This window comes from Lepus europaeus, chromosome 12, assembly GCF_033115175.1.
Source record: "Lepus europaeus isolate LE1 chromosome 12, mLepTim1.pri, whole genome shotgun sequence".
NCBI lineage: Eukaryota > Metazoa > Chordata > Mammalia > Lagomorpha > Leporidae > Lepus > Lepus europaeus.
The window spans coordinates 69626096-69650135 of NC_084838.1; the positions used below are offsets into that span (position 1 = coordinate 69626096).

The 24040-nt window shown below is 41.8% G+C and overlaps 1 protein-coding gene across 3 annotated transcripts; it reads right to left on the reverse strand.

Annotated features, from left to right (window-relative positions):
- Positions 1-1654: 1654 nt before the first annotated feature.
- On the reverse strand, positions 1655-23830 carry CD274 (CD274 molecule). Of its 3 annotated transcripts, XM_062208295.1 has the most exons (8): positions 23762-23830; positions 23457-23641; positions 15957-16022; positions 14377-14718; positions 9287-9571; positions 6869-6976; positions 5308-5367; positions 1655-4234 (listed from the first exon to the last, which is right to left on the reverse strand). In XM_062208295.1, exons 3-8 carry the CDS (start codon positions 16006-16008, stop codon positions 4212-4214), a joined length of 870 nt encoding a protein of 289 aa, XP_062064279.1. In that variant the 5' UTR covers positions 16009-16022; positions 23457-23641; positions 23762-23830; the 3' UTR covers positions 1655-4211. The 3 variants fall into 3 exon arrangements, with proteins under 3 accessions (XP_062064279.1, XP_062064275.1, XP_062064278.1); XM_062208291.1 differs by lacking the exons at positions 23457-23641; positions 23762-23830 and adding an exon at positions 21916-22029; XM_062208294.1 differs by lacking the exons at positions 5308-5367; positions 23457-23641; positions 23762-23830 and adding an exon at positions 21916-22030.
- Positions 23831-24040: the final 210 nt, after the last annotated feature.

The following is a 24040-nucleotide window of genomic DNA, read 5'->3' on the forward strand; positions in this document are numbered from 1 at the left end:
TACATGGAATACAGTTTGTAATCACAGCCTGTCATATGGTATATGATCGATAAATTCCCATGATTGACAATCACTTCAGTTGGTCAAACCTTAACTTCTCTTAAAATATAAATAAAGAGGAAATGCTTAAGTTATAATAGGGATAAATTTGTTTACTGTATTTCCTTGAAACTATGGGAGCCCGGGATAAAAATAGAATATATCTCTTTTTGTCCAGGGAAATCAACAGTGCAAAGCTGACTTTGAATTCTCAGGTTGAAAATAATAATCAACTATGATTTCTAAAATGCTAGTATTTAGATAAAAATATATTTGGTTCACTTATGGCAGTCACATGCTTATAAAAGAGACTGTAGTACAATTTACCCAGGATATGGCCCGTTTTCAGGCTATCTTTTCTACAATACAATGTCCTCCACTGTCCCAAATTCCAGCTGTAACCATGGCCACCAGAGCCAGCCTGGAAGACTGGTTCCCTATGCCCTTCTCTGACCACAAAGGTAAGATACCTTGATGTTCAGCACCCGTTTTTATCGCTTTGAGTTCCCAGAAGCACAAACAGAATGTTACTATGCTACACAGGTACTGATTTTCTTCCTTTGAAACCATCCATTGTTTGACACACATTTTCTTAGAAATAGCCATCATCACTGTCCTTTCAGAGTATCTGCTTTAGAGAAATGATCAAAATTCTCTTTCAACTGAATTTGATGATGAAATACTCAAACTATAGGACACATAAGAGGTCTACAAATCCTTGAATTGTTAATGTTGTCATGTTCAAAACCACAGATCTTGGGGCCAGTGTTGTGTAGCCAGTTAAACCCACCATTTGTGACACCAGGGTCCCCTATGAGCTACCCAGTTTGTTCGAGTCACAGCTGCTCCAGTTCCCATCCTCCTCCCTGAGAAAGCAGTGGAAGATGGCCCAACTGCTTGGGCCCCTGCCACCCACATGGGAGTCCTAGATGGAGCTCCAGGCTCCTAGCTTCAGCCTGGCCCAATCCTGGCTGTTATGGCCATTAGGGCAGTGAACCAGCAGATACAAGCTCGCTCTCTCTCTCTCTCTCTCTCTCTCTCTCTCTCTCATACTCTGTCTCTAGAACTCCGCCCTTTAAATAAATTTAAAAATAATAAATAAAAATAAAAAACCACAGATCTTATTATGGTCCTGCCTGGGATGAGGCCAAGCTGGCTTAGTTCTAGGTTTCTCACCTCCTTCTCAGATCCCAAAACTGAACTACATCTATCTTCACATGCAGTGGCTTGCACACCCATGTTGAAATATCTGAAAAAAGAACTAGCTTAAGGGAAGCCCCTTCATTTCCCTACAGTTCTCTTGCGTTCCACACTGTCTCTCCCATCCTCCCTTGCCCAGATCTTTAATTAGATGACAGAATTTTGATTCTTTTGTTAGTATTATCCTAAAAGAAGCTATCAAATGAAAGAGAATGAAAATTTTCAATCAACTACTTTTTGGAAATACATTCTTTTGATGTTTTCCATCATGTAGGATTGGAGAACATTCTGTATAAACATGGAAGCTATGAAAAAAGAAGGGGGCAGCAGACATTCCAATCAGCTTTCTCCACTTGCATTTTAAATTGGGAGTGCACTTATAAACGCATAGAAAATAAGAAAATGGACATGCTGGTGTACTGAGAAACAAAATAAATAAGAATATTTTATTAAATTAATGCAGGTACAAACAATAACCTTCAAATACAGAATCAGATATTATCTCTGCTCATGTTGTTTACAATGAAACACAACTCAAAAAAACAATAATAAAGTGCTTTGCAAATCCAACACCATGAGATGCTTAGACTTGGGTATGTCTTTCTCAGTCAGAACCTTGGCTTACGCTTCACACAAAGGACACTGTCATACAAATTAGTGACTGTAGAAATACAAATAGATTAAGAAGGAGTCTTGTTAGAGACTTTATTTCTTCAGACATGATGTGTGGTAAAGCAAAGAAAGTTCCAGAAAATGGCCAAGTAAATGGCTAAGAGGAAAGCAAAACTCAGAGACCTCATGAGAGGGTGTCTCTCCAAGTTCCATGGAAAACAACACCTTAGAGACCTAGTGCATTCACAAGTTCAAGCACAGCTAAAGGGCTTCTCCTGCCACAGATAAGGCAGCCAGCAGTCCAGCACACTGCTGAAACTCCCAAAAAAGAACATGTCATTCTGCAAGTACAGCATCAAAGTTAAACTTATACTCAAGAGAAGATAGAGGGAATAAAAGTCCCAGACATAATTCTATCACACAGAGGTAATAAAGGTTGCCCTTTGGGAATAGGTTGACTTAGTAGTGCACCCCTGAGAAACCATAGTACACAAAATTAACCAAGTCCAAACTCCACCCCAGAACAAGTGTTCAGCAAATGCTGGTTGTCTAAAGCTATACATAGTGCATGTTGAACAAGCACTAAATGAAAGATACTTACAGGTTAGGGAAAGACAATCTAGAAACAGGTAAGACATAATTTCTGGCCATGAGGAACTTCAGATTTGTTACAGCTGCTACATAAAAAACAAAACATTAAATAAAAACAGCAAAGTGCACATAAGACATATATGTATTATCACTTAGTATCTGCAACATACATTTCCATCTATAGATTGTCCTTAGAATACATGAGCAAAAGGCAGCAATTATTGCTTTGGAAAGGGAAATAGAAGTCTGCCTGGACAGGATGGAGATCTTCCTTATCTCCTATTGATCTTTTGAATTTTGAATTACGGAAGAGGATTAATTCAAAATTCAATAGCATTTAAATAGGAAAGAAAGAACTGCTAACCAATCGGACACTGTATAGACAAGCATCAGACTGTATGTTGGAAGCAAATGAATCATGGATAAGGATAATGCTAGAAAAGGAACTCAACATTATTTTCCACAAGCTTTTTAAATACTGACTTCTCATGACCTAAAACTGCCTTGATTATTAAGATGTGTAAGTCTATCCAACTGTCCAGGGACTCAATGACTGACTACCTAGAGTGTCCCTCCTCTTGGGAATGCTGCTAGACTTTCCATCTCACATCATCATTCTCTGAACACCTTATGCTATGACACTACGCTTAATTATACCAATAATTTTTTTAATTGATCTCATTATACCATGAGAACCTTAAGGGCAGATACCATGTCTTGCTCATAAATGTAGATTCAATATCTGGCACAGTGCAAAACACATATAACATGCAAGGGCACCGAATACATAGTTCTTGAATGAATGAACTGCTTAAAGTCAAATATCTGTAAATTGTATTCTAAAAGGACAGTGTGTGCCAGCCATGGAAATCTAAGGTCTGCTATTTATTGGCTTGGGCAATTTACTTACTATCTCTTTTTCCTCAGCTGTAGAATGAGTGTGATAGTAGTTACTACAACAACTTGAGTTGTTAAAGGGATGAGATGAGATGATGTGTGTATGGTCCACACAGTTGTAAAAGTGATATTTAAACGGAACAGATACTGTGACAGACACTTGATGTCTGAGAATGAAATTACTCAAGTCAACCAAAGTATCAGTGGGTTAAGTAAGGTAAGATCCTAAACAAACCAACAGTTTGTTCTCTATGCTTCCTTCCTATGTGTACAGATAGTTATACAGGATATCAAGCACCTTAGAAATACTAAATGTTTTGGGGGCTCAAATAAGCCATTAAGTAGCAAGCTTAGTTTGGCAACAAAATGTTAACATCTATTGCAATATACTTCCTATAGAAATCATTCACAAGCACATACACATGACAAGACCCCACAGGATAAAAATAAATAGGAATAACTCATACTCGAACATGGGTGCTACCCTGGACCTCTCAGGTATGTGGGAGACACATGCAGGTACTGAGCAGAGGCCAGGGGTGCCTCTGCCACATCTGACCATTGAATCAGGGATTCTCAGCCCACTTTCCTAGGATGAAGGCCCCTCATCCAGAAGTGTCCTTTCTCCTTCTCACAGTGCTGATGCATCTCGCAGTCCTGCTGAAATTCCAACGCTTCCTTTCAGGCTCCTCTCGCCACTCCATGCTTTTTCATTTTGCTCTTTTTTTTCCCAGGTTCTGTCTTTAGTGCTTGAGCCTTTCAAGTCCAACACCTTCTGCATCCCGCCAGCCCATTCATTCCTCTGGCCCTGGTGAACTCCCAAACCATTGGCTGAGAATCCCTGCTTGGAGATCCAAAGTTTCAGGGCTACGTTACGTCTCCTCGAACTGTATGTCTAGAGAGTGATAACAGAGTATTAATGGGTGGTGGGTGGGGGGGAAAATTAACAAAAAATTGAATTAGAAACATAACTCATATTTTCCAGACCATATACTAAATTCACAACAAGAGAGATTGGCAGAGTATAAATAAGGTCCATCACTCTCAGTTGATAAAGGATGGCCAAATATTCTGGTTTGCCCAGGACTATCCTAGTTTAAAATTCAAAGTCGGGCTGGTGCTATGGCATAGTGGTTAAAGCCCCAGCCTGCAGCAACAGGATCCCAAATGTATGCCGGTTTGGGTCTGATCCAGCTCCCTGTTAATGCAGCCATATGGAGAGTAAACCAGCAGATGGAAACCTCTCTCTCCTTCCCTCTCTTTCTGCCTCTCTGTAGCTCTGCCTTTCAAATAAATAAATTTTTAAAAAATGATTGGAAACTGTAATGTAACTTTCTACTTGGTTCAATCAGCAAGGTGGGGATTTTTTGCCCTTTTATAAATATAGACATTTGTAGCTAAATGGATTGAGTAAATGGATAGATGAAGAGTAAGATTCTATGGTCAGTCTGGTGACCCCTCAAGTTTGATCTGTCATCAGCTGGGTGTTCTTGGGCATTTTCCACTATCTTCTTGACCTTCTGTTTTCTCTCTTTTAGAGTGGGGACAATTCTAGCATTTCTCTAACTTTTTTTTGATAGGGGTAGATGGAGATTAAATGATTGTACACATGAAGGAACTGACACACTGCCAGTGTACAATGTTCTAGATCTAAATTGTCCATCCATCTAGGTCAACTGGGAACCATGTGACAAGGAGATGTCCTGGGATGCAGGGCCATAGACGTTCAGCGAGGAGGAGCTGCCTCTTACCCATCCCCCCTTCTCGTTCCACCAAGCCTCTCACACTCTTAACTCTCAGGAGCCACCCCTACATCCCTGTAGACTGTGGTGCACAGGAAATCTAGCAGTTCTGACAACCAGAATTGTTTACAAGGAGGGAGACTGAGTCTGACAGTTTCTCCTTGTTGTTGCTTTGGCTTTTTGGTTCCTTTTCCTTCAACTTCCCAATCCCTTCTGATATTCTTACCATTTAGTTTCTTTGAGTTTCTATCTTGGATGTCACCTTTCTCTACATCCATCATTCTCACTGGAGAAAAAGAAATCACTTTTATTTCCATTTAGCACAAATGTACTTGAATTTAAATTCCAGGTTCCTACGAAACATTTAATCCTCTAGGAAGTCCAATGGGTTTCCTAATTCTATGGTTCCTAACCCCCGGGATTAATTAATCCTACAATGTAGGGCACATGATTTTGCTCCTAGATTTTCTCTAAGAGAATATATTTTTATTTTCCATCCTTTTCTTAGCAATGGATCATATCCTGATATACTCTGTTTAACCTATTGGCCTTCCAGCCACTCCTAATGCCAACTAATCCCCTTTTCCAGGAAAATAGTCAAAATGCAAAAATTAACAACAATCATTTCCTTGTACAAACCATTTCGATCTCAGGATCACGGAAACTTAACCTTGGCATCCTGGCTAACTACCTTAGCTCTGTTAAGAACCTCTTCTTTGGAAACAGCTGATCTCTACTCCCTCAGTTACATCACTTTCTCAGAGTCACTCACCTTATAAAGGGTTGGGGGAAATTTTCTCAATGACTGTTAGAATTCCCTTCCAGATTCTACTTCCCTATTGAACATCAGAGAACCTTAAATGCAAACCATCACTGGATCTCTTGGTACACTTCTCAAAGTATTAGGGGGAAATGCTTACTCTGAATCATCTCTAAAGGGGAGGGCATTATTTGAACATACTAATTTTTCTGTATTTTAATTGTTCCCATGGGCAAATAGAGAAATAAACACATGCAAATTATTTCTAAAACTATGTAACACCATTTACCTGAAATCTTGCAAAATACTCTATGGCAAAAATACCACAGGTCAACAGAAGGAACCATTTTTATAAAGTAGCTCAGTAGAACAATGCAACTATTTCAAGATTCAAAACCAATTGCAAGTAACAGGCACTTTAGCTCTTTCTCTTCTGGAAGTCTGTGGTTATTTGTATGATGGAAAGAAACTGTATGTCCTTGAGGTTTCTTCAACCTCCATACACACTAGTTTTCCCACTCCTCACCCCCAGGTACTTGCTCATCACCTAGCAATCCCACCCAGCAGCACTGTGATTGCTACTCAACAGTGGAGTATCTTTGTGCCACCTTGCAAAGTCAGTCAGGTTTCCCTGAAACCATGAGTCAACTCTCACCCCCTTGGAAATGCTATTACAGGTGTTCACTGCTACTCTCCAAAGTAGGTGATGCTGCAGAACAGCAAAATGAACAGGAAAGGGTGGTATACAAGGTCACACAGTGGCACAGTTAAAATCCAAAGTGGGTCCGAGAAGGTAAGGCTGACAGGAGGGCAGCACATTATAACGTTTCCCGGGGATGGGGAGGAGGACCCTGCTTGTTTTTCTCTGTAGGATAATGCCTTGTTATGTGAGACTGCTCTTGGCTCTCTGTACTTGGCAGGATATTTAGCATCCCTGGATCTGCCTAATAATTGCCACTGTGAGAGCAATGACACCTTCATACACCTCCCAGATCCCCAGTGAAGCCCACTGTAATAAAGGAGATACCATTTTTTCTTAGACAGAAGAAGACTGTGAATGCTACACCAAGGAACAATAGCACGGCTCCCAGTATCACCAAGTGAGTCCTCTCATTCGTGTGAAACACTGGTGGCTCTGAAAAAACAAAGGCAAAAACAAAAAGAAACTGGTTAAAGATAAAATTCTGATGGGAAGAGTTCAGGAGAATAATCATCCTTTAAGTTTCATTTGGTTTAGCTTTAGGCTAATATTCTTAAGTATAAAAACTTCCTGGCCAGTGAGTGGCTGGGTTGGTAAGAAATTTGATAAGAAATTGGTAGCAGCACAGAGAATTAGAAGCAGCTCAGGCTTTGGACAGATGCACCTGGGGCTAGATTCTGCTGCCACTGATCCATTTGGAGATCTCAGGTAAGTCCTTTAAACAGGCTATAACATGGAAATGCAATACATTTCTACTGAGGCTAATGTTTCTAAAGAGCTCTGCATAATAGCTGCTCGATCCTTAAGGGTGGTCTTCATTGTGTCTCTTCCTCTTGCATTATCTAAATACAGAAGCTAGCAGCCTACTGCATATTGAGATGTTGCACAGACCACAGGACAATGGGCACTGTGAATACCTCCTGCCTCTCCCATCTGTGGTCAGGACTGGGGATCACCCTTGCTGCCTTTCTCTGCAGTTTGAACATCTCCGGACATTCAGTAAGTGGTGTATCTCAGCAGCCCCTTTGACTGCAGTCCCATGCAGGAGGAAAAGGGATGCCATGGCACTAGGATGCACAGAGACTGCTGGCTCCCACCTCTTGACATTAGCTCCTGCTTAGCTCTACTGTCAACTGAGACCTCTGACCCCTAACTACACAGTTCAAGTTTTAAAGCCACACAGCAACCAGTCTAGTGGTTTACAAAGCCTGTTCTGAAATATTTTGAGTCTCTGTTATGGTTTGGATGTTGACTGTCTCCAAAGACCCATGTGTTAAAGGCTTGGTACCCAGGTTGGTGCTACTGGGGGTGGTAGAACCCTCAGGAGGGGGCACTTGGTGGAGGTCCTCTGGTCGCTGGGGTCGTACCCTTGGAAGGTGGAGCTTGGGAGAGGCTTGTTACAGAAGCCTGAGTCGGCCTCTCTCTGCTTCCCGGCTTGCCATGTGCTCCCTCCTCTGCATGGGCTCAGCCATCCACTATGAGGCCTCACAGAGCCTGCATCATGCCATTTGGGCTTTGAGCCTCCAAAACTGTGACCTAAACAAACTTCTCCTTCCTTTGTAAGTAGTTTTTCTCAGGCACTGAAGTAATGAAAAGCTGACTAATACAGTCTTAAGACAACTTGATGAATTAGGTAAGCAGGTATTTTTAAAAATCCCCAAGTTATAGATGAGGAAACAGACTCAAGAGCAGCTTAGGGGGATACTCCAGGTTCCCCCACAAATAAGGTGTCATTCTGTTTTAAATGGCAGGAACCCACTCACACAGCTCTGACTGAAGGCCATCTCAGTCAAGCATCGCCCTGATGAACCACTTTTTGTTCACAAGGCTAATCTACATCATCTTTTCCTATTGATTGACTTTTCTATCTAGTTTTCCAGTTCTCTCTAAAGCACACATTTTCTGTAATATATTTTGGATGGATGGTAAGAAGCACTGTTGGAACACCTCTGGTTATATTAAACTTCACACTCACCCATCTCACTTTCTTTCTCTAAGTGTCTGAGCCTCTCATTAGACTCTGTCTCAAACCCTGCCCCCTTCTGTCTGCTGATGAGATCAAAACATAGTTGAAGTTGTACAGGCAAAGGATACAGATCATTTTCATTCATTCTGTCCCTTGATAACATTACCTGATAGGTTCTAACCCTACAGGGAAAGTGAAGCACACGGTAGTCTAGTGATTTGCCCAGGGACGCACAGCCTCATGCTCAGTGTACCAGGCAGACAGCCTTGAGCTGGAGCTTCCCAGACTACCTGGGGAGAGGCACATGGAGAGGAAGGATCTATCCTGTTTGGGATAAAATGGAAAACTCCATTTGCTTCCAGACATAGAAACCCAGAAAGAAGGGAACATCCCTCATGTGCTATGAGTTGGACTCAAGAAACATGGCCCAAGTTGAGTATTCTTCTCTGGTGTTTCCCAGCTGCAAGAACATTTCCCATATGGAACTGTAATGGGATTGCCTGTTTTCTTATCTGCCTGGGAAGTGTGAACTATGTCTTATTTTCCTATGTGCACCCAATGCCAAATACATGTTGGGCATATTCAGTAAACAGCTGCCTAATGTTTAAATAGCAATACGACTTGGATAAATAAGGGTGAGGAAGCTGGATGCATTGTAAAAATACTGTGTTATTCATTCATTCACTCACTCATATATTCAACAAACACTGACTGGCTATGAAGAACATTTACTAGGTGCGAGGGAACCGTGTGGGCACATTTTGACACATTCAGAATACCTGGAATGATCAACTTGGCTGTACTGTTTGCCTCGGGACCTGTTCTCTGAAAAGTGCAGTAGAAAATCTCATTAGCTGTTGTGTTGATCCTCAGCGTGCTGGTCACATTGAAAAACTTCTCCTCTCGGTTGGAATTGGTGACATTGGTCTTGCCATGCAGGACTTGGTGGTCACTGCTTGTCCAGATGACTTCAGCCTCAGGGTAACCCTCTGCCTGACATGTCAGTTCATGTTCAGAGGTGACTGGATCCACGGAAATTCTTTGGTTGATTTTGTGATAGGGTGCTAGGTAGCAAGCACAGAGAAATCAGAGTTTTGGCTTAGCACAGAACTAGATACCTGGCTTGGGGGTGTCTACCCAAGAAAAGGTATCTGTAAAGGCTGGTTCTCAGAGAAGTAAGCTTAATGTTCAGTTTATGCCTCAGCAGGGGAGCACCCACTAACTCTCTCTCAAACCTTCTGTTTGAACTTAGGCCAACAACTCTTGTCATAAAAATGTTGCTGGGGCCGGCGCTGTGGTGCAGCAGGTTAACGCCCTGGCCTGAGGCACTGGATCCACTACGGGTGCTGGTTCAAGTCCTGGCTGCTCCACATCTGATCCAGCTCTCTACTATGGCCTGGGAAAGCAGTAGAAGATGGCCCAACTCCTTGGGTTCCTGCACCCACGTGGGAGACCCAGAAGAAGCTCCTGGCTCCTGGCTTTGGATCCGTGCAGCTCTGGCTATTGTGGCCATCTAGGGGGTGAACCAGCAGATGGAAGACCGCCCCTCCCCCCCCCCACTGTGTAACTCTTTCAAATAAATAAATAAATAAATAAATCTTTTTAAAAAATCATGTTGCTATACTTATTGGCTGCAAATTAAGTGTATACATTAACTTAAAGAGAACTGTAATTTTTATTTTTAAATTTTCAAACCAGTAGTCTTCTATCCAGATATGAAATATGTTTCTCCATTTATTCAAGTCTTTATATGTTTCTTAGTAGAGTGTTGCAGTTTTTACATAGGGTCTCATTTCTTCTTAGATCTATTTCTGAATATTTTTTCTATTGTTGTAAAGCTATCTTCAGAAATGCAAACATCTCCAGTGGCAAGCATTGTTTTCCTTTTTCTAGACTTTAATAAACAGAAAATTGGATTTTGATGTGTTATTCACTTCTAAGTAAGCTATTAATACATTATTATTAACTACACTCCATAATTTATTCCTTCCCATCAGTTTTTCTCAAATGTCTTTTTTCAATTCTAGGATCCTATCTAGGACATCATATATTTATTTTTAAAACTTTTTAATGTTGCTTTTACAAATCCATCATTTAAACAGGGAGATTCTTCAAAAAGTTATGGGAAAGAATTTCAAGAAAAAACCATGCATGGATTTCTAATTTTTTTGCACTCAAAACAAACATCTTTTAATTCCATTTTCCCATAAACTTATTGAAGTACCTTGTACAATATGACACAAGTGCCAGGGGTATAACTACGTACAGTAAAACACGGCTAAGACGTCTTCACAGCCAGACCGCATGGGTTTAGAAGCTGGCCTCAGCACGTACTAGCTGGGTGAATTTGGACAAACTGCTCGATTTCTTTGGAACTTAGTTTCCTCCTCCTTTAAATGGATAGAATAATACTATTTGTCATAGAAAATAAGACCCTATCTACTGAAAGATACGTTCAGATTTCAAAGACAGCAACATGTGAAAAATATTCATCTTAGACAGGAAGCATCTGCCCAAGTTATTCTGAGCATTAAGTGATTAATACAGACAAAGTGCCAGGCACAAGGCCCAACACATAATAGGTGCTTCAGAAGTGCTAATTATTACCACCGCCTCTACTGCTGCTCTGTTTTTACTGTAGCTGTGTTAGGTATAGCCTGGTAGTTTCTTCAGACAGACTTTCATGTATCTAAGTCTGCTGCTGTTTCAAAAATGTTAGGCTAACTCTGAGGAAATCATTTAGTCAACAATTAAAGTGTGCTTCTGTTACATTCCTACTCTACTATACATCAAGCCCTAGGGATACAACATTGAATAAGACCACAGGGCTGGCATTGTGGCATAGAAGGTAAAGCCACTGCCTGTCATGCCAGAATCCCATATGGGCATAAGTTCATGTCCCGGCTGCTGTAACAACAGATTTAGCTCCCCATTAATGGCCTGGGAAAAGCAGCAAAAGGTGGCCCAAGTGATTGGGGTCCTGCCACCCAGGTGGGAGACCTGGAAGAAGCTCTTGGCTCCCGGCTTTGGCCTGGGCTAGCACTGGCTGTTGTGACCATCTGTGGGGTAAATGAGCAGAGGGAAGATCTCCCTGTCTCTCCCCTTCTCTTTCAAATAAATAAATCTTGGGGGGGGGGGGGGAACCAAAATGCCTGCCCATGTGGGAAGGAGAACACAATGAACAAAAAGGTATAGTTATATGATATAGTACACAACACAACATAGAGATAGATAATAGGACTCTTATACAATGCTGGACATTTAAGGGGAGAGATGGAGCTGGTGGGGAATGATAGCAGTTAATCTGTGGTCCACATGATCAAAACAGCTTTATCAGGTTAACTATGCAACACTTGGTCTTTTCAGTGCCTAATCCCACTTAAAGTCCTGAACGTATAAGTGGACATTTCATTTTCCTTGTTTTTAGGTCATTGATGAAAGAGAAACACTTTAAATTAAGAGTCAGAAGCCTGAGAGCCTGGTATTTAAACTAGCAAACATTAAGGCACAATAATCCCCAAAGTGATAATGATAACTGAGTTAATCCCAAACTAAAGCCTTTTTAGTTTCAGTTTGATATGCTTCACCTTTAAAATCCCATGGTGAGTAATCTCCCTGTGGGGAAGCTACTACCACACATTTGCAATGATGGGAAGAGAAACCCAAGAGCATTACTGCGAAATCATTTGCATGTGGAGCTGACTCAGGAGCTGGACCTCCTTGAGTTGCAAAGCTTTTGCAAACAGATCACCAAACTTAAACTGGGGATACTGTCTCAATGCAAGTGAAGCTTGGTGGCTGGTTTAACATATCCAAGCCTACTCATCTTTCAAAAATTTTAGGCTACTCCTATTTGAGGAAATAATTTATTCAGCAAATAATGAAAAATGTGCACTTGTCACATTCCCACTCTACTATATATATTTTTTTGCTATTTTTTTAACTTTTATTTAATAAATATAAATTTCCAAAGTACAGCTTATGGATTACAATGGCTTTTTCCTTCTACTATATATATTTTAAAAAGGGCTAAATAGAATTAAATGGACCAAAATTTCTGTCCATGTAGAGTTTGTATTCTAGAAAGAAGAGAATGATTGAAACAGAGAGGTGCTCAGTGCAGAGTTCAGACTTTTGGTATAGCTCAATGGAACTCCCAAGACCACTGTATGCAAAGAGTAACAAAATGGAATGCCACTAGGATGCCAGTTCAGTAATTTATAATGCAAAACTGAAAGGCCAGGGAAATCAGGTCCTCAAATGTGGTTGATCATTTGATTTGCTCCATCAAGGACCCCTAATTTGGGAAAAAAAATTGGAAGATGTCCTAGTATTTTGAACAGCAAAGGAAATTGTGTCCTAAGAATGCAGACTTCTTGGAAGAATTCCTTCCAGACTACAGGAACAGCAGTTCCCTCCCTGTATACACCCTGCAGGCTACTGAGCCCTTCCCTGGAATTCGATCTCTAGCCTCCATGCCTCCTTCCTCCTTTCTGCCAGGATTATGCTCTTCCCCTCCTATGACAGAGATAGCAATGATGGCTGTTCATGGCTTAATAATTGCTTTCATGTTCTGGAATACAGTGAGTGCCTGATATTGTTGGTAGACTGAAAAAAGTTGAAAATGTTAACCATCACATCCCATACTTTCTTTCATGAATGTCATTAACGGAGAAGCATATGGTAAAATATAATGAAAATTAAAAGTACTTTACAACTGGCGTTTTCCTGTTAACAGCATTAATTGAGCCAGAACCAGAGATCCAGTAATAAATCATAAAATGGATACATTTTTTCTAATCCATATATACTTTTGTCTTTTGAGTTTATATTATTGACCTTCATATAGGCAGTAGTTAGCCATCAGTCTTGGAAAGACCAGGGGAAATGATTGAATTCTAGTGAAATATTAAAAGGTCATCATGTAATGAAAAGAGGCAGATTTAACCTCAATATCAGGGAGTAATTTTGACAGGCTATGGAAGGGGGCGGGGAATGACAGGAATACCATATGAACAGAAGGTTCTTAGGGGAATTTGTGTTCTTTGTGGGGTTTGGATAAGCTGCTCACACGTGGGATCCTTTCAACCTGATTCTACGAAACTCAACAATGAAAACAGAGGTGGTCGGCTAGGGTGCTTTCCTTTATTCAGGTCGTGCTAATCCACATTTTGAACTCAAGTGGTCTGACAACACATGTGTGCGTCAAGACTCAGGAACCAGCACTCACAGTTCCTCTTCAACACCCCTAGATAACCATAGGACAGATTTTCAAGATGAATGCATGCCTAATGACCACAGCATATACCATCTCTAGGAAGAATGAGCTCCTCTGCACTGATACGACTATTTTTTACCTTCATAGATTGATTCAAGTCTCTTTGAATGTGACCTTAACAATGGGATTTTTTAAAAGTGAGTGAGTTTGCAATAGAGAGGCTAAAAGAAGGAAAATATAGCACCTAAGAGAAAAAAAGTACTTGAGTAAAAATTCTGGAGTGACACACAAGTGTTTACTATCTTTGCAAGCCATGCAAAATGGTGGTGAAAGGAGAAGGGATACTTCTGCAATTCATTGTATTCTTTTCTACAGTATGTGAATTATTTCTAAGTATGTAGTATTATTTTTATATTAAAAATAAGGAATTCATTTTTTTGGAAAAGTGAACACACTGTACAATATGGCTCTGGATCTTCAGTGACTTTCCATAGACAGTGCTCAAGAAATGCACACTGGATATGTGTATGAACGAACGAACAGAACTCCACTGTTAGACACTGAGTCTGTACCGCGCAGAATGAAAAGTTCTCAATACTCAGGATATGTTTCTAAGAAGGGCTAGGCCTCCTTCCCTATCCTAATTCTTACCGTTGACTTTCAAGGTAATCCTCTTATAGTCTGCGCCACCATAGCTGATCATGCAGCAGTAAACCCCTGCGTCCCGCAATTTCACATCCGTGATCTGAAGCGCAGCGATTCCCAGGTGGAGCTGATCCTTCAACAGCCGGGCTCGCTGCCTATAGCTGCTGTGCTGAACCTTCAGGTCTTCATTCCCATGCACAAACTGAATAATCTGCTTATCACCCATTTCCCAGTAGACAACTAAGGAATTGAGGTCTAATTGTTTTTCTACTGGGAATTTGCATTCAATTGTCACATTGCTGCCATATTCTACCACATACAGGTCCTTGGGAACTGTGACAGTAAATGCTGAAAAGAAAGATAACCAATTTTCAGGAGATGGAAAATTCCTCAAAACATTAACAAAATGAGTACAGGTTTACAATCACTTTGGTCAGTTATATGACGAATATATTTAAGGACTTACTTCCCTAAAACATGTATTTTATCCAGTGGATTTCCAACATGTTTTTAGATGTTATATCTTATCCTTAAATTAAAATAATAAGACTAGCTAAACAAGTTGTCCCATAACTCATAAATATACATCCCTGTAGAAATGTTATATGGTGACAGAGGACCTATAACCAGGGAAATTTGGTTTCAAGTAGATATCCCCAGAATGTCTTTGACTGGAGACCAATCTGCTTTATATACACTGAACAGTACATTCTAATAGTCCTCTCCTTACTGCTCTAAACTTTGGATCAGTTCCCTGGCAAGAGGTACATGAATAGGGAGATGTAGGGAGGGTGATGCCAGTACTGTGTTCCCCTGGCACTTTCCAGGTATAATAAAATTCTCTCTGAGGACAGCCTCCTCAGAAAAAGCAGGACACAAAGCAACATAGATAAAATGATCCCCGTATAGTTCAAGAAAAAGCAAAAGTAGCCGGCGCCGTGGCTCAATAGGCTAATCCTCCGCCTTGCGGCGCCGGCACACCGGGTTCTAGTCCCGGTCGGGGCACCGGGTTCTGTCCCGGTTGCCCCTCTTCCAGGCCAGCTCTCTGCTGTGGCCAGGGAGTGCAGTGGAGGATGGCCCAAGTCTTTGGGCCCTGCACCCCATGGGAGACCAGGATAGGCACCTGGCTCCTGCCATCGGATCAGCACGGTGCGCCGGCCGCAGCGCGCCGGCCACGGTGGCCACTGGAGGGTGAACCAACTGCAAAGGAAGACCTTTCTCTCTGCCTCTCTCTCTCACTATCCACTCTGCCTGTCAAAAATTTTAAAAAAAATAGCAAAAGTAAACAAATAGGTCATTTTCCCCAGACATTTTCAGTAGTCATTTCAGTTATCCAATTCCAAGGGACTATTTAAGGTTAGGAATTGGATAACTGTTTAATTCTCCCTAGGAATTGGATAACTGTTTAATTCTGTTTCTTTTGGTTTGTCTCTATTCTCTATATATTTATACAATTATATAGATGAACTGTTATGACATACAAAAAAATAGATGTTTTCTTATAAGAAAGTAATGTCCACTTTAGAGTGTTAGTTTTCAATTCATAGTTGAAAATATAGACCTAAGTAAAGGATCTGGTGTCTTACCGTTCAGCAAATGACAGTGGGCTATGAATGTAAAGACATTAAATATCCTCATCTTTCTGGAATGACCTAATTATGAGAGACAAAAAGAAGACTGCTTTACTCAGTAATTGAACACACACCATGCAAGTATGGGACTTGGAAGTTTTTAACCCGAAATAGTCCTGATAACCAGGCACTGTCTGATTTTTAAATTTGGTTTGCAACAGGGATTTTGGAAATCCAATACCTTCACTTATTATCTCCGAGCCATAAAAAGCCAAGTGGGAAAACAATTCTATAATACAAGAATTTTTTTTTTTTTGAGTTTGAGAAATTTATTGGTATTTTAGTAAAGACATTCATCTTAGTCATCTCTCCCCCATCTTGACCTTAGGTTAAGTTTTTCCATTTGGGTCAAGAAATCAGTGTGTAGGAGAGGGATGTTATTTTAACAACAGTTAAATGGACAAAAATGGATACTTTGCCTACATTAAAGAAAGTTAAACTCATGTAACTTGATATAATAAAATCATGTAAGAACTAATAGTTCTATATACATTTCCATTGTTTTACTTGGGGCTTATTCTAGACTTAAAATACAAGAATTTTTAAATTTAGTTATAGGCTCTGAAAAAAACCCTTAACCTACACTAAAAAGAAGCCTAAGGAGAAAATACTGCACCCAAATACTTTCAACAACTTCATTTGTCTCTGCATTGTAACATATCTAGAAATCTACAAACTGCCCCCCGAAACTTTCGAAGCACAGAGAATCTTATTTCCACTTCACTCACCTTTCAATACTTCCCCCACTCCCTATAGTTGAGTATGTTCATCCTCCCCTTTAACTCTTTAACATGTCCACTCTGCTATCCTAACCAGAGCAGATTCACCCTTCAAAATCTCCCTCTGACTTTCACTTACTCCAGATTATAAATCTTACTCCATCAGTAGACAGATTCTGCTATTACAGGGGGGAAAGTTGGATTTGACCCAGATACGGCTGACTCACACACTCTGTTCTTCTAGTGGTATCAGCCTAGATGCTTGCTTCACTTTGTCATCATGCTTAACATTTTACCAATTCTTTGATTCATCAAGTACTGACTGCATACTTCTGTGCCAGGCACTATTTTTGGCATGAGGGATATAGTAGTGAGCAAGAAAGAAAAGTCAAAGGCCAGCACTGTGGCGTAGCCAGTAAAGCTACCACCTGCAGTGCCAGCACCCCTATGGGCACCAGCTTGAGTCCCAGCTGCTCCATTACCAATCCAGCTCTCTGCTATGGCCGAGGAAAGCAGTAGAAGATGGTCCAAGTCCTTGGGCTCCTGCACCCCTGTGGGAGACCCGGAAGAAGCTCCTGGTTTCTGGCTTCAGATTGGCCCAGTTGGGGCCATTGGGGTCATTTGGGGTGTGAACTAGTGGATGAAAGACCTTTCTCTTTGTCTCTGTCTCTCTGTAACTCTGTCTTTCAAATAAAAGGAGGGAGGGAGGGAGGGAGGGAGGTCATTCTTCTGTGGGGCCGGCATTCAAGTAGGGGAGTAAAACACTATTTGTAGTGTTTTTCAGCCCATCTGCTTACTAACATACTAACATCTCTCTCTTATGTTATATTTGAACAATTTTGATTTAAAAAATCAGTGTCCCTTGGAGTATTTCTTCAACCTTTGTATACATACACAAATCAAAGCTGATCAATTAATTAACGCTATACATTCGTAACACAGAAGATGAATGCTCTTAATAAATAGCCCCCCAAATCAGTAATAAAACTACACATAACCCAAGAGGAAAGTAAACAGAGGTGCCAACATAGAGTTGAGAGAACAGGAATTACAGATGGCAAGTGAACATGGGAAAGAATGCTTAATCACATCAAAAAAAGTATTCACAGTATGAGGTACTATTTTTCTCCTATTATCTTGACCAAAATAATAAGACATTGTTAATATTAAATGTTTGTAGAGATATGGACAAGTTGGCCTTATTGACCACTAATGGCAGGAATAGAAAGTAATATAACATTTTTTGGAAGACAATTTGGTAATCCCTATTAAAATTTTAAAGGCATATGTCATATGAACTTCCACCCCCTCTTCTGGAATCTACATTACAAAACCAACACACACACACACACAACTATATATATAAAGATAATCATTGTTAATGACAGCCCCGAGGTGGGTATACCCTAGATAGCCGACATGGCTGAATAAATTTTGGCACTCTCATGTAATACAAAGCCATTAAAGACAGAATTCAGTAGCTGTGTATATATTGATTGTACAAAGACACAGAAAGCGTAAAGCAGCATGCAGCAGAAATCTACTTTCATTTAAAAAAGAAAGTGAAGGGACTGATGTTGTGGCATAGCAGATTAAAGCCCCAGGCTGTGGCACCAGCATCCCATATGGCATTGGTTCGAGTCTCGGCTGCTCCACTTCTGATCCAGCTCCCTGCTAATGTGCTTGGGACAGCAGCAGAGAATGGCCCAAGTGTTTGGGCCCCTCCATCCATGTGGGAGACCCGGAAGAAGCTCCTGGCTGCTGGTTTCAGGTTGGCTCAGCTTTGACCACTGTGGCAATTTGGGGAGTGAATGGATGGAATACCTCTCTCTTTCTATCTCTCTCTCTCTGTAACTCTCTTTTTTGAAAAAAGAGATTTATTTATTTATTATTTGAAAGGTAGAGTTACAGAGAGGCAGAGAGAGGGAGAGAGAGAGAGAGAGAGAAAGGTCTTCCATCAGCTGGTTCACTCCCCAGGTGGCTCCAATGGCTGGAGCAGCACCTATCCCAAGCCAAGAGCCAGGAGCTTTTTCCAGGTCTCCCACAGGGGTGCAGGAGCCCAAGGATTTGGGCCATCTTCTACTGCTTTCCCAGGCCACAGCAGAGAGCTGGATTGGAAGTGGAGCAGCCAGGACATGAACCAGTGCTCATATAGGATGCTGGAACTGCAGGCGGCGGCTTTACCTGCTATGTCATAGTGCCAGCCCTCTCTGTAACTCTTTCAAATAAATAAAATAAATCAAAAGAAAAAAAAAGGAAGGAAAAAAAGAAAATGTGTAGGGATGTGTGTGTGTGCATATCTTTAGACAGAGGAAATGTCCAAGATGCTGGCAGTGATAATCTCTAAAAGCAAAATTAGAGGGAGGACAGGCAGCTTTTCATCTCTTTTTTTTTTTTTTTTTTTTAAGATTTATTTATTTGAGGGGCCGGTGCTGTGGCGCACTGGGTTAATGCCCTGGCCTGAAGTGCTGACACCCATATGGGCACTGGTTTGAGACCTGGCTGCTCCACTTCTGATCCCACTCTCTGCTATGGCCTGGGATAGCGGTAGAAGATGACCCAAGTCCTTGGGCCCCTGCACTCATGTGGGAGACCCGGAAGAAGCTCCTGGCTCCAGTAGTTGCAGCCAACTAGGGAGTGAAACAGCGGAAGGAAGACCTTTCTCTCTCTCTCTCTGCCTCTCCTCTCTCTGTGTAACTCTTTCAAATAAATAAATAAATAAATAAAGATTTATTAAAGTCAGACTTATAGAGAGAGATGGAGAGACAAAGAGAGAGAGAGATCTTTCAGTGGCTGGTTCACTCCCCAGATGGCCACAATAGCCAATGCTAGGGCCAGGCAGAAGCCAGGAGCCAGGAGCTTCTTCTAGGTCTCCTACTGGGGTAGCAGGGGCCCAAGCACAAGCGCATTGGCAGGGAGCTGGATCAGAACTGGAGCAGCTGGGATGGGAACTGGTGGATACCTCATCACAGGCTGCCCCTGTCTTAATGACTTTAAAAGAGAAAGGAAGGAAGGGAAGATAAAGAGTTGAGATTATGAATGATTTCTTTGTTCTTTTTCTGTGTTCAAATTTTCAAATGAATTAATGTCTTATTATCAGAACAAGATAAAAAAATAAGGAATCATTTCACTTTGCCAACTTGCTGAGTTGCAAGTAGCATGATGAGAAGAATCCCCAGAAACACAGCCAACTTCAGAATTGAGATTTGATAATGACATTCATTTATTGTCATGTTTTATTTTCACTAGAAAAGTAAAATAACTACATTACAGAAAATGAGACAAGAAAGGGAAAGTCAGTCAGTGTTCTACCACTCTGACCCAGAGAGCATTGGTTAATGCCTGGAAGGACTTTCGGTTTTCAAAATGGGGCAGGTGGTGGGGAGCTGCTCTTGGTGTTTCCAGGTAGAGGCCAGGGATGCTGCGAAGCATCCTGGAACACACGGGAGATGCTCTCACAGCAGACGTATTTGGTCTAAAATGTCAATCAGGCCACGCTGAGAACCCCTGCAACCACTGTGAGCATCTTAGCACATCTTTGTCCTTCAGTCCCTTTCCCGTGAGTCTTCAAGCACATCATACATTTAATACTGACTTCTAATTTAAGATTGTGAAAAGTAGCATTTTATTTTACTGCATAATTTTCATAAGCATCTTATTTTATGGTCCCATAATAATTAATTGCTCTATTTTCAGGTATCGGATTATTGCCAATTTTTAAAATATTTTATTTGTGCCTTCAGCAAACATTTGTTGGGTGTTCACTATGTGCCAGGCCCAGACAGTAGATTTCCCAAAATACAATATCTGATCAGGGATAAAGAATATTTTCCTAGTTCTTGACACATGCTGATATTTGGTAGTGGTACACTGAGAATTGAGTAGGTTTAAATTTTTTTTCTAATTTTATTACTGAAAACTAAATTTATTTTTTCATGGGCTTATTGTTTAGTTATTTTGTAAATTATCTGATTTTTTTTTTTGGTCTGCTTATGATACTGATTTCTAATCAAGCTGGATGAAACTTTCATGTTAAAAATACATACACAATAGGGGGAAAATAAAATGAGCTACCATTGTCTTACTAGTATTGGATGCATTATTCTTAAATTTTTCTCTTTTTCAATCTCCTTTGTAGGTGGAGAATATTGGAGGTATCCATGCCTGGAATGAGGCAACAGCATCTACCTGGTCTCCTTTCTTTTTTGGGTCAGAGTTGATCATAGCATAATTATAATTTTTTTTTTTTTGACAGGCAGAGTGGACTGTGAGAGAGAAAGAGAGAGACAGAGAGAAAGGTCTTCCTTTTTCCATTGGTTCACCCCCAATGGCCCCTGCGCCCATCACGCTGCGGCCAGTGCACCGCACTGATCCGAAGCCAGAGCCAGGTGCTTCTCCTGGTCTCCCATGCAGGCGAAGGGCCCAAGCACTTGGGCCATCCTCCACTGCACTCCCGGGCCACAGCAGAGAGCTGGCCCGGAAGAGGAGCAACTGGGACAGAATCCGGCGCCCCGGGACTAGAATCTGGTGTGCCAGCACCACAGGCGGAGGATTAGCCTAGTGAGCCATGGCGCCACCATAATTATAAATTTTAATTTTGATATTATAAGCAACAATTTACTCAATGGGCAAAAGGATACTTCTAATGCCAAGAAAGCACTGTTGAATAAAACACAGAGATGTTGGATCCATTAGGATTAAACCTAATTTTGGCAGTGTTTATGACATACCCTGGTAGAGTTTTTTTATGTATTTATTTTTTATTATTTAAATATTTATTTATCTCAAAGGCAGAGATACGGAGAAAGAAGGAGAGAGAGAGGGAGAAGGAGAGAGACCTTCCATCTACTGGTTCACTCTCCAAATAGCTGGGGCTGGGCCAGGCCAAAGCCAGGAGCCCGGAGCTTCTTTCAGGTCTCCCACGCAGGTGCAGGGGCCCAAGGAGTTGGACCATCTTCCACTGCTTTCTCAGGCCATAGCGGGGAGCTGGATGGAAGTGGAGCAGCCAGAACCTGAACCGACACCCATATGGGATGCTGACACTGCAGGCAGAGACTTAGCCTTCTACACCACAGTGCCTGCTACCTGGTGGAGTTTTTATCCTTTACTGAATTTGCCTAAAAATTCTAGGGGCAATGAAAGTTTACTGAAAGTTGAAGGATTAGATTCAATATGCACCTAGTTCCTCATCATACCTTCTCCTCCAAGGCTCTGTTCCCTCGGAGTACAGCTGTCATTAATGGGGGCCGGAGAAAGGAAGGGTATAGGCTCCCTGAAGGAGACATGGTCTTTGATCTCCAAACCCCTCCTCAGAGCAGTTGGGGAAGGCAAGAACACCGGTATGCCCTTCCTCAGGGAAGAAGCCATGACTGTGTGAGCAGACAAGGACAGAGACATTCAAAGAGCAGCAAAATGCAAAGTGGGAGAGAAACAATGGGGAAGTGGGTTGGTTCTTGGGGAAAGTCCAGTATAACACTATGGAACTGAAGCTACTTCTCTGTCTTCCCAGGGTAGGATGGGCAGGAGGAAGACAGAGCTGCAAGCCTCCTTTCTCAAAAGTGGAAGACAGTTGATCTACTAAACCTCTACTAAAATCTCAAACTCTACGAAACTTTACTAAACCCTGTGCCCACACTTCTTTCCCCTCAATCACACTGAGGCAGGTGTACTTTTTCCATGCTTGGTTTCAATCTCCCATGGTATTTGCTGTCACAAAGCTTCTGCCTACCCTCTTCCACTGAAAAAGGCTAATTTTTTTTCTACATAGTAAGACAGTTCTCCTTAAACACTACTTGTGACTGTCATTGTCAACTGGCACATTCTTTCTGGACGGCAACTTTCACTTTTAAAATATTCACTTTGACTAAGTGGGCACACATCTAAGAATCTATCTGAAGAAAACCCTAGTAATCAGCAATGACCCAGAAATTTTTATGCACTGATGTTCAGTCAGAGACTAAGATAGTGAACCACTATAAATAATCTTCTGGTCCACCTATTAGACATTAATTTCATGTGGTTACCCAGTAAACTGGAATGCAGCAATTAGAAAAAAACACACAAATTTTTAGAAGGTTAATTCATAGAAAAGCATTCACAGTCTATTTCTTTTCAGATTACAAAAACAAGGTAAAACAACACTACTTTAACTCCCTGTGTTATCAGATAACCCCCAGACTGATCTCTGATCCAGGCTAAGCTCAGGTCGGCGTGTCCCCAAAACGCTTTAACATTTCTACTCTTATTTTTCCATTTCTCCGTCATAACTACTTAACCCTAACATCAGCAGATACAACGAAGCACTGAGGCTCTGGAGTCCTGACTTGGGGAGAAGGGTCTTAGGAGAGGTGTGGGTGGGAACTCGCCCAGGTACAGACTGCTGGCGAAGGGGCTGGGGCTGGATGGAGACCTCAGGCGCTCCAGCCTCCAGCCTAGAAATTTCTCCTTAGCTCGAGCTACCAACCACAGGACCGCACTCCTGAACACGCAGGCACCTGGAGGGCTTACACGCACGGAGCTGAATCGCGCGGGGTGCAAGGCCAGATGCGTGAAATTTGCCTGTTCTTACTTAACACTAACAAGTAATGGACTCTACTGCACCCCCAAACTAGCGCGCTTCCCTTTGCTCTCTTGTCTCCATCCCACAGAGAGGGGCACCACAAACTGGCCAGAGCGCCGGCGAGCGGCCAGAGACGCCGGGGAGAGGGGCACCCGGTGGAGGAAGGACGCTCCCTACCTGCGGACGCCGAGACCCGCGGTCCACGCCGAGACCCCGTGCCGCGCGGGACTGGGAGGCCGCCGGGCGCGTTCCCACGCTAATCACCTCGGCGGCAGGGCGCGGTGGGTCCCCGCCCACGTGTGCCGACAGCCACGCCCCGAGGAAATCCACCTGCGTCATTTGGAAGCTGGAGGATTCTCATCCTAGTAATGAAACCGAAAGTGAAATCTAAAGGTCCCCTTGCGTCAAGAACAAATCTAAAGAGAAGACTAATTCCCATCCCCCATCTGGCAAGTTTTAAAGGTTCAAAACTTAAAACGAACCAAAATGTTGACATCTTGAAGATTGGAGACCTTGGTTTTCTCTTCAGAATGCAGACACATCAATAAATTCTGCCCTCAGGCCCTCCCCTCCCTTTCTGTTAAGTCTTAAGATGACTGAACATCTTACTATAACCCTACGACATATTGAAAGTGAACAGCAGATCATATAGCTTTGGTGTGTATTCTAGAAAGTAGGGGAGTGTGTGTATACAAGGAAATGTATTTTTAAATCGTGGATTTTGTGACTTCCTCAAAGTTCCTCGACATAATGAAACTTCA